This window comes from Pongo abelii, chromosome 11, assembly GCF_028885655.2.
Source record: "Pongo abelii isolate AG06213 chromosome 11, NHGRI_mPonAbe1-v2.0_pri, whole genome shotgun sequence".
NCBI classification, from domain to species: domain Eukaryota; kingdom Metazoa; phylum Chordata; class Mammalia; order Primates; family Hominidae; genus Pongo; species Pongo abelii.
Genome location: NC_071996.2, coordinates 81,511,585 through 81,523,795, shown reverse-complemented (window position 1 = coordinate 81,523,795; position 12,211 = coordinate 81,511,585). Strand labels below are relative to the sequence as shown.

At 37.4% G+C, this 12,211-nt stretch overlaps 1 protein-coding gene across 1 annotated transcript in view; it reads left to right on the top strand.

Annotated features, from left to right (window-relative positions):
• Window positions 1-12,211, top strand: part of CCDC141 (coiled-coil domain containing 141) — a 228,237-nt gene that overhangs the window by 177,779 nt on the left and 38,247 nt on the right. The window contains exons 14-17 of the mRNA XM_054549559.2: window positions 5,607-5,786; window positions 6,367-6,492; window positions 8,618-8,806; window positions 10,042-10,221. Of these exons, the coding sequence (XP_054405534.1) occupies window positions 5,607-5,786; window positions 6,367-6,492; window positions 8,618-8,806; window positions 10,042-10,221 (675 nt within the window). The remainder of the gene's footprint in view (window positions 1-5,606; window positions 5,787-6,366; window positions 6,493-8,617; window positions 8,807-10,041; window positions 10,222-12,211) is intronic.

Here is a 12,211-nt window from a genome sequence, read left to right as displayed (position 1 = left end):
TCAAAATAATAATTTCAAAGGTTCAGCTGTTTATTAATCAGCAGTTCTCTCCTAGGGAGTTCTCTTTTGCTTCATTCAACCTAGACCAGTCCTGAAGACCAACATTTAAATGCTTGCTTGGCCTAGAACTTTGGTTAGTTTATAACAGGAAGGCTGTTTTAACTATTAAGAAGAAGGTGACTGTAATCCAAATGCAACATTGTTATTATTATATAGAGTCCTCAGAAGTCCACCCAAAAGTTCTGTGTTATTTTGAAAGCATGCAACAAGGTCCTTTCAAAATTTCTAGGGGCTAAAGACAACTTCTAAGATGAATCTTCTTTTGAAGAGTTTCTTACCATAGCAGATCTCTTTGTAGTGAAGATCCATTGCATTTAGAAAAATACCCTAACCTTTAGCTGTCTTGAGTTATATCTGTAAAATATTTTAGAATCCTTATATCCACCCATAACCCATATAAAATTCCCTATAGAATACTTAAAAGATAGTTAGTCCACTTCTCTTTCAATACCTCAAGTATTTTCCTAATGAAACTGCTCATTTCATTGTTGGAGAATGCCAGCTGCTAGAAACCTTTTTTTTTAATGTTAAATATATCTGTTTCCATATCTACTCCTAATCTTCTGTAGCTACACAGGGACAAAAAGTATTCATATTTAATTTCTCTTACACATGAAAGTCATTCCAACATTAAAAACAGTTGCTATGTCTGAGTTTTTTCTGCAGCATTAAAAATCCTTTCCATCATTTATGAAGGAGCTTTATTTTTCTTTCTATGCTGATCCCCCCTTCTCAGGATTTTCTATGGTTTGTCAAGATCATTCATTAAATGTAACCAAAAAGTGAACTACAGGTGCAACACATAGTACAATAAACTGGACATTATTATTTACTAATGAGACCTACAATTATGCTAACATTTTTAGCAGTAGTTTCACTTTGCTGGTACTTATTAAGCTTGTGATAGAACAAAACTCTCATAATATTTTTATTGCAGCTTCTGTCAAACCATGTCTCTCCCATATTATACCTGTGTCAGCCATTTACCTTTTTTATACAAATGTGGGCCTTTATATTCTTTCTTATTTAATTTTACTTTGTTAGTCTTCACACATGATTCCATCTTGCTAAACTAATTTGAACATATCTAGTATATTAGCCATCTGTCTTGGGTTTAATTCTGTAGATATGACAAGTAAGTTTTCTATGGCAGCAATTTGTTCTTAAATATAAATGCCTACAGGGCAGATTGGCATTCCAGTTCATGAAGCAGTTTACTGATTAACTAGTTTTTAAAATAATCATGAATGCTCCCAATAGTATTTAATTCAGCCACTACTTCATAATCTTTGTATTAAGTCTATAATGGGAGACTTTCTCAAACTGCTCAAAAGAAGGTTTACCTACCTAGTATCCTATCAATGACATAGACAATTTGACATAAATCAGTTTGGCTCCTAGCGATCAAGGCATTCTTTCCAAAATGCTCACAAAGTGCTTGATAAGTAATGAACTTATTGCACTGATTTTCAGTGTGAAGCTTACCAATCTGTAAATTGTGTAATCCATCGTTTCCTCCTTTTGAAAATCAGGGCATTTTCTGTCCTCTAATTTTATGGCCCTTCTAGTTTCTGTAGATTTTCAAAGATAACTGACAGCTGCAATTTTCTCTGTACCTGGGATGTGATTAATCTGTCTGGAGCCTGAATTCATTTGGAAGAGTTAGGTTCTAACTACCCTCATCTACTTGGAGCTACAATTTTCTCTTTATCTTGTTTCAACTTCTGTTGTTTGAAAACCATTCTTGATAAACCTACTTGGAAATAAAATACGCATTAGCTGATTCTAATTTATCCAACACGATCCTTAAGCATTAAAGAAAACTTGCTAAGCAATTTGCCCATGTACCTATGTGATCTAGGTGCTTTACTGCAAAAAAAAATTATTTTTCGTTTAGAACATTTAGAACATGTATTATCTATCTATCTATCTCTCTGTCTCTCTCTCACACTTTTACATGGTTCAATCAGTCTTCTCCCATCTGTTGATTATGTATGTTTCTGATTTACCTAAGGGAATTCAAATACTTTCAAACTGCATAATTTTGTCTATCTTTTTATTACTAACTTCATTTCAGAAATTTTAGTTCTGGAATCTACAGTCAGTACTTTTTATTTATTAAATTACTGATGAAATTCTGTTTCTTGTCTGCTCTTTTCCCGTTTTTCCAATACTTTCTTGAACTATATTAACCCTAGGCACTTAAAGTGCTCATAAGCTAACTACAACATTTGGATCTGGAGCTCTTTCTTTCTTTCTTTCCTTTTTTTTTTTTTTTTTTTAGATGGAGTCTCACTCTGTCACCCAGGCTGGAGTGCAGTGATGCGATCTCAGCTCCCTTTAACCTCCAGCTCCTGGGTTCAAGAGATTCTCGTGCCTCAGTCCCCCGATTAGCTGGAATTACAGGTGCCCGCCACCACACCCGGCTAATACTCGTATTTTTAGTAGAGACGAGGTTTCACCGTGTTGACCAGGCTGGTCTTGAACTCCTGACTTCAAGTGATCTGCCCACCTCCACCTCCCAAAGTGCTGGGATTACAGGCATGAACCACAGCGCCCGGCCAATCTGGAGCTGTTTCTGTTGTCTAATTTTTCTCTTGGTTTCCAGTCCTGTAGTCCTGTTTCTTGGCAGAACTGGCGAATATTTATCAAATGCCAGACGTTATGTATAAAAAATTGGAGGATCAGCAGATGGTGTTTTCTTCTTCTAGAAAGGGTCACCCTTCTTTCTCCAGGCAGGCGTTGGTGGGCAATCACTCAAGCCAATCAGAAGCTGGCAGAGTTGTGTTTGCAGTGTAGTCCTGTCGCCTCAGGCTCCTAGAGTTTTGTATTGAGAGCCAGGTGCTTTCTCTGAGGTCTCTGCCCCTGGCAGGTCACAAACTCCAATCTTTGTTTGGGTAGTCTGCTGGAAAACTCCACTCTGCTTTACAGAGGGCTTTTGCTTAGGTTTTTTAATCCACTGCCCGATATACCCCCGGTATTTTGTCAACGTTTTTAGAAGAAGATCATTGTGCTTGAAGCCCTCCAAGTGTCTGCCAAAATCTCTGGTGTTTTCTCTGCTCCAGGGAAGTCTCGATTATCAGCTTCCTGTCTGCACAGAATTGGGAAATCCCCCTGGGATGATAGGTGAGCTCACCACTGTCAGGTTCTTCCCTCTCTGGAGTCAGCCTCTCTAGTTCTGGTTGTCTGAGCAGCTCTCTGCTTCCTTCAAATGGATTCCTTCTGCATTTTACCCAGCTTTTCTAGGTATTCTAAGCAAAAGTGCTGCTCTGCCACTGGCTACCCCATTCTACCCAGAAGTCCTTTGTTACTTATTTAGAATGTTTAAGATCGTACAGTCAGATTTTTGTTTTTAAAGATCTGCAACAGTAACTTATTCCAAATTATATTTTGTATCTATATCTAAATAAACTTAGGTTATCATAATATTCAATGCCCACTTAGATCTCCCAGAAATAGCATATATTTTACTACTGTGCTTTGGTGGACTTTTATCTTGATGTCATAAACATGGTCACTCTACCCTAAGGTCTTTACCACTATCATATGATAAATAAGTTCCTCCTTATTGATAAAATTAAAGCCCACGTAATCAGGAATGGTTAGCAACATTTGGAGAGATGAAATTGTTGGTAAAGTAAGTAAAACAATTTTTTTTATTCTTATATCTTTTGGACCACTAGGCTTTTAAACAAACATTATTGTTGAATCATCATGACTAGTTTGCTTGTTAAGAAGGCAGAGGCCAGCTGGTATATTCAGTTGAGTGTTCTGTTCTTTATTGGGTTGTCATGGCTCATATTTTCAAGCCAGAAATAGGAAAAATTTCAGTTCATCTAAAAATCATTAAGATCAGAGAAACTGATTCAGGCCCAAATTATGGCAGACATCTTGATGAAAGTGCTAATTTATTAATTTATAATGGCCAATACCAAGAATACTATCTGGGATACAGCCTTCCTATTATCAAGGTATCTGAAAAGCAAGACATCAGAAAACCATTCGTGGTGCATGAATATAAACGAAAAATGAATGCTTCAGTGGCCTATTTAGACTGGATTATGGCAAAAATTTTCCATGTCCTACACAGAAGTAAAATGAGTACTGTCTTTACTAATTAGACCTCAGGCAAATTATTCAATCTTCTTGAGTGGCCAAAATATTCGTCTGCCAAATGCATGATCACTTTTCACAGATCCTACTAGCTAGACCTCTACGAATCCTACTTTAGCTCTCCTTTCTCTAGACCTCACTCAGACCACCATATCCTTCTGATTAAAGTTGTCATTGGCATGCTGCAGTTTCAAAATTTATATTAAATTATATAATACATTACATTCTGCTTAATCATTTCTTTAAAATATGTGAAAGATAATTTTATTTATAATATAGATAAAAGTATAATTTGGGGTGGATTCTGCTGTAGTTGTCTAATATCTTTCATAATTTATTATGTATCATTAATAATGGGGGAATATATCATTTTATTACTAGATTCTTAAGTTCATGGTGGAAATCTCATTTAGGACCTACAAATATATATATTTTTTGGAATTGCCACTTTATAATGTGTAAAATAATATAAAAATATGTGTGCAATATCAGTATCATTTAAAATAATTTTAAAATAAAGTGGCCTATCTTTAAAATATCCTGTTAAATATTTATGATACTGTCAATTGCTATCATTGAGATGATAGAAATTTGAAGATTTATTGAGAAAGACTGGCTATTAAAGTAAAAAACATACTAATTGTTTTGCCAAATGAACGTTCCTGTGCATTTTTTAAATGTTTCTACAGAAATAAAGCACGCATAGTCTTACTCTCTGCTCTGATTATCATTTTACCTCTAATTGAATTTCCCCTTGTTTAAAACCATTGTTTAAAAGATTTCAAACCAGTCAAGCAGAACATATGAAAGCTGGGAAGTGAAATCTTTGGTTTTAGACACTGTGCTTCCAGTGTATGATGTAGTTCTGAATACAGAGATAACAGACTCATTTCAGTTCTCACAAAATGGAGAAACTTGAGAAACAGCAAAGGACATTTAAAATAATTGCAATGTATACAATGGAATAGTTTAAAGAAAAACAAAACAAAACAAAACAGTGGTCCAGAACAATCCGTCCCCTCCTATCCCTTGATAACTGATATTTTGACGTATTCCAATGAGCGTGTTAAAATAAAAGATGGAGTATACTTAAAATGCGTATAGGTATATGCATTTTTTAAATCTTCACTTCAAAAATTCTGGATCCCCTGCTCATTAAATAATCTCTCAAACCCCAGGGAATAACCAGACCCTAGGTAGGAATTCAAACACCCCTTGGGTCTTGAAGAACTCGAGACCGGATGTCTAAGCACAGTATATGGTTCCGAGAGCTGAACTGTGCCTCTGCGCGGGGAGTTCAGACTTGCTTGGATGTCAGAATCGTCTTCTGCTTTGGCTGTGATAAAGAATTTGCCTCATAAAATAGTTATATACAACAAAAAGCTGTATCTCTTGGGAAAGAAAAGCCATTATATGAATTATTAATTTAACAGGCAAAAGAGAACGAGATATTAAATGTGAAAAATGAAGTGTACCTCATGAAGAACACCATGGAAAACCAGAAAGCAGAACGGGAAGAACTTAGCCTCCTTCGGCTGGCATGGCAGCTTAAAGCCACGGAAAGCAAGCCTGGGAAACAGCAGTGGGCGGCATTCAAAGAGCAACTTAAAAAGGTGAGGCGAAAAACAATGGGATGTGAAAAGGAATGAAATTCTGACACAAGCTAACATGAGCGAACCTTGAAAACACTAGCTAAGTGAAATAAGCCAAACACAAAAGGATAAATATCGTGTGATTCCACTTATAAATGAGGTCCCTGTAGTCAAACTCATAGAGGCAGAAAGTAGAATGTAGGTTACCAGGGACTGGGAGAGAGAGGGAGGGAATGGGGAGTTGTTTAATGGGTACAGAGTTTCTGTTTGGGATGATAAACAAGTTCTGGAGATGGATGGTGGTGATGTTTATTGCACATTGATGTGAATGTATTAAATATCATGCCTCTGAACTGTACACCCCAAAATGGTAAACATGGTAACTTTTGTTATGTATATTTTACCACAATAAAACCAAAAAAGGCAGCAGAAACCAAGGGCCTTACTCCTTGGTGGTTTAGAACCCTGAGCTCATGCCACATCCTGAGTGTTTTCATGGGGTTTGAAAAATTTGATCACACTCTGCGTCATATCTAGAATGATCACATTTGCTGGAGATGTCAAAGAAAATGCATGTGTAACTGTCCAATATTTATTTCAGACTTCTCACAACTTAAAACTCCTTCAGGAAGCACTTATGCCTGTGTCTGCACTTGACCTTGGAGGGAGCCTCCAGTTCATTTTAGATCTACGACAAAAATGGAATGACATGAAGCCTCAGTTCCAGGTGAAGAAATATATTGCTGGATTTGGGTGAATGGAAAAAATACTTAAAACTGTTTGATTGCAGTTTACCTTATTAATTGTAATAGGCTGGTGAATTTCTATTTCTTTAAACAATAAGTATTGCTTGTCTAAAAATCCACTGTAGAGACATTTTTCTGACTTTTTTCCTGCATTCTTTTGAATTTGATGATATGCCAGCATTAGGGCTACAAAATATCCTAAATAGATTTTTATATCAGATTTTTAAAATTCACATGGCTAATTAAACTAGTAATATATTTATGCTATATTTTCACTCTAATTCTTTTCCTGGGGAGTGCAGAGGTGTTTTAAATTGAGACATCTCAGAACAAGGATGGGCAACCTCGGACCCAGAGGCTCTGCTGCCCTGGGTCCCTGAGGTGACCACTGTTATGTCACTGTCCTCACCCACCAGCACCCCAGGCACGTACCATCACCCCAGGAATTTTGCTGTACTCTCCAGTCCACCTTTCAGGATATGAGCAATAAAACCATGAGTCATGTTCCTGACCCTGACTGCTTAACGCAGTCCCTATTTCCCTACCTCCTGCCTCTCCAAAATGTGACACAACTGCCAAAAATTGCCAGCTGCTATTCACATTATACTTCTGCCTGGATTCTTATGCTTTGCTGCAAAATTTAGATACCTGTGTTTCTAGCTGTCACTACTTCATAAATGTGGGCTTCAAAGAATCCCAGAATCAGAATAATGAACATTCCTTTAGGGAGTATCTCATTCTAGGTTCCTTTAAGACAAAAACCAACGTAAAGTATAACCACCACACCTGCTACACACAAACACACCCACCATTGTAATCCACAGAAAACTCTTTTAAAACTCTCAGCAAATGTGACTGGCCTATATTAGGCTCTTTAATACACCCTGTGTTATCTGCTTATATGCATTTTGTTTGTGTGCAAGTTTGCATGTACGTGTAAGCTCCTCTAAATCAGGACCATTGCCACACTTCTTTAGCCCTGTCACTGTGGTGCACATATATTTGATGCCCAAATGCTTGAACTTGAAGACCCTTTTTAGGTCACTCTTCTGAAAATTATCTCCTTAGTCTAAATCATTTCCATTACTTTTACCTTGCATACAAAAGATCTACGCTTGAAATGATAGTAGCATTCTCTATCTTTCTCTCACTGTCTTTTTTTTTTTTTTTTTTTTTGAGACAGAGTCTTACTCTGTTGCCCAGGTTGGAGTTCAGTAGCACAATTTTATCTTGCTGCAGCCTCCGCCTCCCAGGTTCAAGTGATTCTCGTGTCTCAGCCTCTGGGGTAGCTGGGATTACAGGTGTGTGCCACCATGCCCAGCTAATTTTTGTATTTTTGGTAGAGACAGGGTTCTGCCATGTTGGCCAAGCTGGTCTTGAACTCCTGCCTTCAGGTGGTCCACCCTCCTTGGCCTCCCAAAGTTCTGGGATTACAGGCATGAGCCACCATGCCCAGCCTATAGTAGCATTGTCTTTAAAGTATTCCCCCTTTGCAAATTCTATTCCAGAATCTGGATTATCTGAGCAATGCTGGGTGAAAGGGAAGGCAGTTTATCCCTCCCTACATGTGATGGCTATTTGTGGATCATGGGATGACCGCTTTTGAAGCAGTCTATCTACTATGCTGTTCAGCTGGTGGTTCATTCTGATCATTCTTTTATCATAGAGCACAAGTTATTCCCCTGATATATTTTTACACCCGTCTTCTCATGGTGTTTTTACCATACCACCTGATTCTAGTCCGTATTAAATATCAGAGATAATCATGGGGCTGCATAAAATATCTAAAATACATTTACTTAACAGATGAATAGAATATTTGGTATGCCATAGAAATGTATGACTTTGCTTTTCCACCTAGCTTTGAAACCTTTGTTGCATTGCTCATGCTATTTTTTTTTTTTTGTAAACTTCTCAGGTGAATATAGAAAAATGTATCTCTATCACCCAGCACAACGCCCAAATATTTTGGAGGATGGGGGCATTCATAATAAGTATTTGTTAACAAATGAAAGAGTGATTCATTGTTTAGACCTTTATACTGTCAGTTGTAAAGTAAAAAAGTTCTTTAAAAGCAAGATTTTTTTATTGCTTTCAATGTTTCAGCAATTGAATGATGAGGTTCAGTACATTATGAAAGAATCAGAGGAGTTAACTGGCAAAGGAGCCCCTGTAAAAGAAAAGTCTCAACAACTGAAGGACCTTATTCACTTCCATCAAAAACAGAAAGAGAGAATCCAGGATTACGAGGATATCCTGTACAAGGTGGTCCAGTTCCATCAAGTCAAGGAAGAGGTAAGGCTTAGAAGGGATGTCTGAAAAACCCTGAGTTTTAAACTGTGCAATTAAAAATGAATTATTATATAATAAATAAAGGCCAAATTGTGTCTTCTAATATCAGAAGTTTACACAATCTGGCCCCTATCTTTTCTCTCACTATGTTCCTATTCTTCCTTTTGTTCCAGCCAAACTGAGCTCTTTGTCCCTCAGAGATGATGCACACATACCTAACTCCAACCCTTGACTCTCAGGCTGCCATTATTTGACAAGTCTGTCTTTCTCCTCCCTCTTATCTAAATCCTATACCTCCTTCCAACAATCCTACCTCACTTGGAATGATTTCTCTCTCTTCAAAAATCCTACAGCTCATTGTTTATTCCACATATCTTGCATTTTACTACCTTGATTCTTAATTACTTTTTGATAAGCATAGCTTCCCAACCCCCTCCCACCCCCCCTCCCCAATTCAATTCTAGGCTCTTTGAGGGCGAAAACTAAGTTCGATTTTTTTTTTTTTTTTTGCACTTCAAGTACCTGACATCATGGAGTGCTATTTGTTGGTGGCATTTTTACAAAAACTTCATAGTTACGGTCTCTATTAACATAAGATAGAGGAATATTAATTAATATCCCTTTAAAATAGCCTCTAAATTTACTCAGAGCACAGACCTAGATCTTGCTAAGGTTTTGGGTCATGACCAAAAAGGCTGTTTCCTTCTTTAATGGAACTGACAACGTTAGCAGTTCAATTTTACCACCACTGGATTTGCAGCATTCTAACATTTATTTGGCTAATGCCAACAGTTTAAAAATGGGCTTGGCAGCATTTCGACCAGCTAGCAAAATGTACTATAGAAATTAGGCTTAAAAAAAAAATCTGTCTTCATATAAAACCCAGGTTAGGCGGGGCGCGGTGGCTCACGCCTGTAATCCCAGCACTTTGGGAGGCCGAGGCGGGCGGATCACGAGGTCAGGAGATCGAGACCATCCTGGCTAACACGGTGAAACCCCGTCTCTACTAAAAAATACAAAAAATTAGCCGGGCGTCGTGGCGGGCGCCTGTAGTCCCAGCTGCTCGGGAGGCTGAGGCAGGAGAATGGCGTGAACCCGGGAGGCGGAGCTTGCAGTGAGCCGAGATCGCGCCACTGCACTCCAGCCTGGGCGACAGACAGAGACTCCGTCTCAAAAACAAACAAACAAACAAACAAACAAAAAAAACCCAGGTTAATTGTTAATGCCCTAAATTGTAGCTGGGACGTCTCATCAAATCAAGAGAGCTGGAGTTTGTAGAGCAGCCGAAGGAACTGGGTGATGCCCATGATGTGCAGATTCACCTCCGATGCTCTCAGGAAAAGCAAGCCCGTGTAGACCATCTCCACAGACTGGCCCTTTCCTTAGGAGTGGACATCATCTCATCAGTGCAGCGGCCTGTAAGCATCTAATAACACTATCATTTAGACTCAGTTCTAGCTGGGGCTTGGGCTAGCATATGAAAGAAACCAGGCAGATTGATTAGTATATGTTAAATTTAAAAATAAATTAAACCATTGGGGTAGTTATTTGTGATTCGTTTCTACCCTCTGACAAAAGAAAAAATTTTAAGTAGAAAATCTGAATGTACAAGTCTTGTTGAATACCTCTATTTTCATGAAAAAATTTTTTTAAAGTGTATTTATATAGTAGATCTGTGTAGTCCAGCGTGGCAGTCACTTTTTTGCCTTTGATGTGTGCCTAATGCAACTAAAAAACTGAAGTTTTAATTTTATTTAACTTGCATTAATTTAAATATAAATTTAAAAATTGATCCTCAGTATAGTTATGGGAAAACTTTTAAGTATGTTGGGAACAATTTGGGTATGGGAATCAACTTTTGAAACTGTAAATTTAAAAAATTAAAATACAGATCAAATATTTCTAATCAAAATTTAGCAACAAATGAGGATGCTCAAAGTATGAAATACACACCAGATTTCAAAGAGGTATTATGAAAAGCAATCACATTAGTATTTTTTATATTACTTACATGTTAAAATGGTGACATTTGGACATAGTTGGTTATTATATTATAAAAATTCATTTTGCTCTGTCTTTTCATTTGATTTTTTGATATGACTACCAGACAATTTTAAATTATTTGTGTGGTTCACATTTTGTTGGCCAGTGCTGTTTCAGCATTGCAGATCTGGAAGACCATCTAGATCTTAGAGTTCATCCAGGCCAGAGCTATCATTTTATGGATGAAGAATTTGAAGCAAACAGAAATTCCCGCCTTACCCATAAAAGCCCAGAATGGAGGAGTCCAAGCCTCCTGATTCTAGCTAGGGCTCGTTGGATTTGTTTGATGCCACTGTCAGACTTCAAAAGAGGGGCCTAAAAGAAGGAAATATTCCCAGATCAAATTTTCATCAGTAATACACTAGACATTGATTCTTTAAAAAAATTCCTTCTTTAGCCTGGGCACATTGGCTCACGCATGTAATCCCAGCACTTTAGGAGGCCGAGAAGTTCAAGTCCAGCCTGGCCAACATGGCGAAACTCCGTCTCTACTAAAAATACAAAAATTAGCCAGGCGTGGTATTACATGCCTGTAATCCCAATTATTTGGGAGGCTGAGGCAGGAGAATCGCTTGAACCCAGGAGGCGGAGGTTGCAGTGAGTCGAGATCCAGCCATTGCACTCCAGCCTGGGCGACAGAGTAAATAAGACTCCTTCTCAAAAAAACAAAAAAAAACCCACCACCACCACCACCAACAAAAAAAAAAAAAAAAAAAAAAAATCCTTCTCCAGATTTCTAACTTGAGGGGAGAAAAGATTATGTTTACTCTAACAATAGGTATAACATTAATAAAATCATAATGGCCCATTTTATTTTAAAATACATGTAAGATATCCACTAAACTATATGAAATGCAGTGAATCTAAAATATATATTTTTTAAACTGAAAGATATAGAAATACAAATTATCTGTTGTTGTTAATTGAATTGGTTTTTTGCCAGGAAAGAGCTTTCTTTTTAAAGAGTTTATTTTATTAGTACATTTATTTTTAAAAGAAAAAGAAAGCAAGAAGTCTCACTTTGTGCAAATAATGTAAATTGTTCCCCAATCCTCTTCTGGCCTTGGCCCTGGCAGCCCCACTGTGCTGAGCTGAGATTGGAGCACTTGCATAATGAACCTGAGGTTAGGCTCAAGTTGACAGGAAAATTATAGTGCAGAAATCAAATGTTTCTAATACATATTTTATGCCTTTTGAAGTAAAAATTATACCCTATAATGAATGGCATCTCTGAGGAGTTGGGTGTGATGAGCAAATCTTCAACACTAGAGATTCGAGCTGGGAAATGTCTTTTCCATAATGTTGGGTGTCTGGCTTCTTTCTGAAATAATTATGTTCAAATATGTTTAAGGTAAAATAAATCAG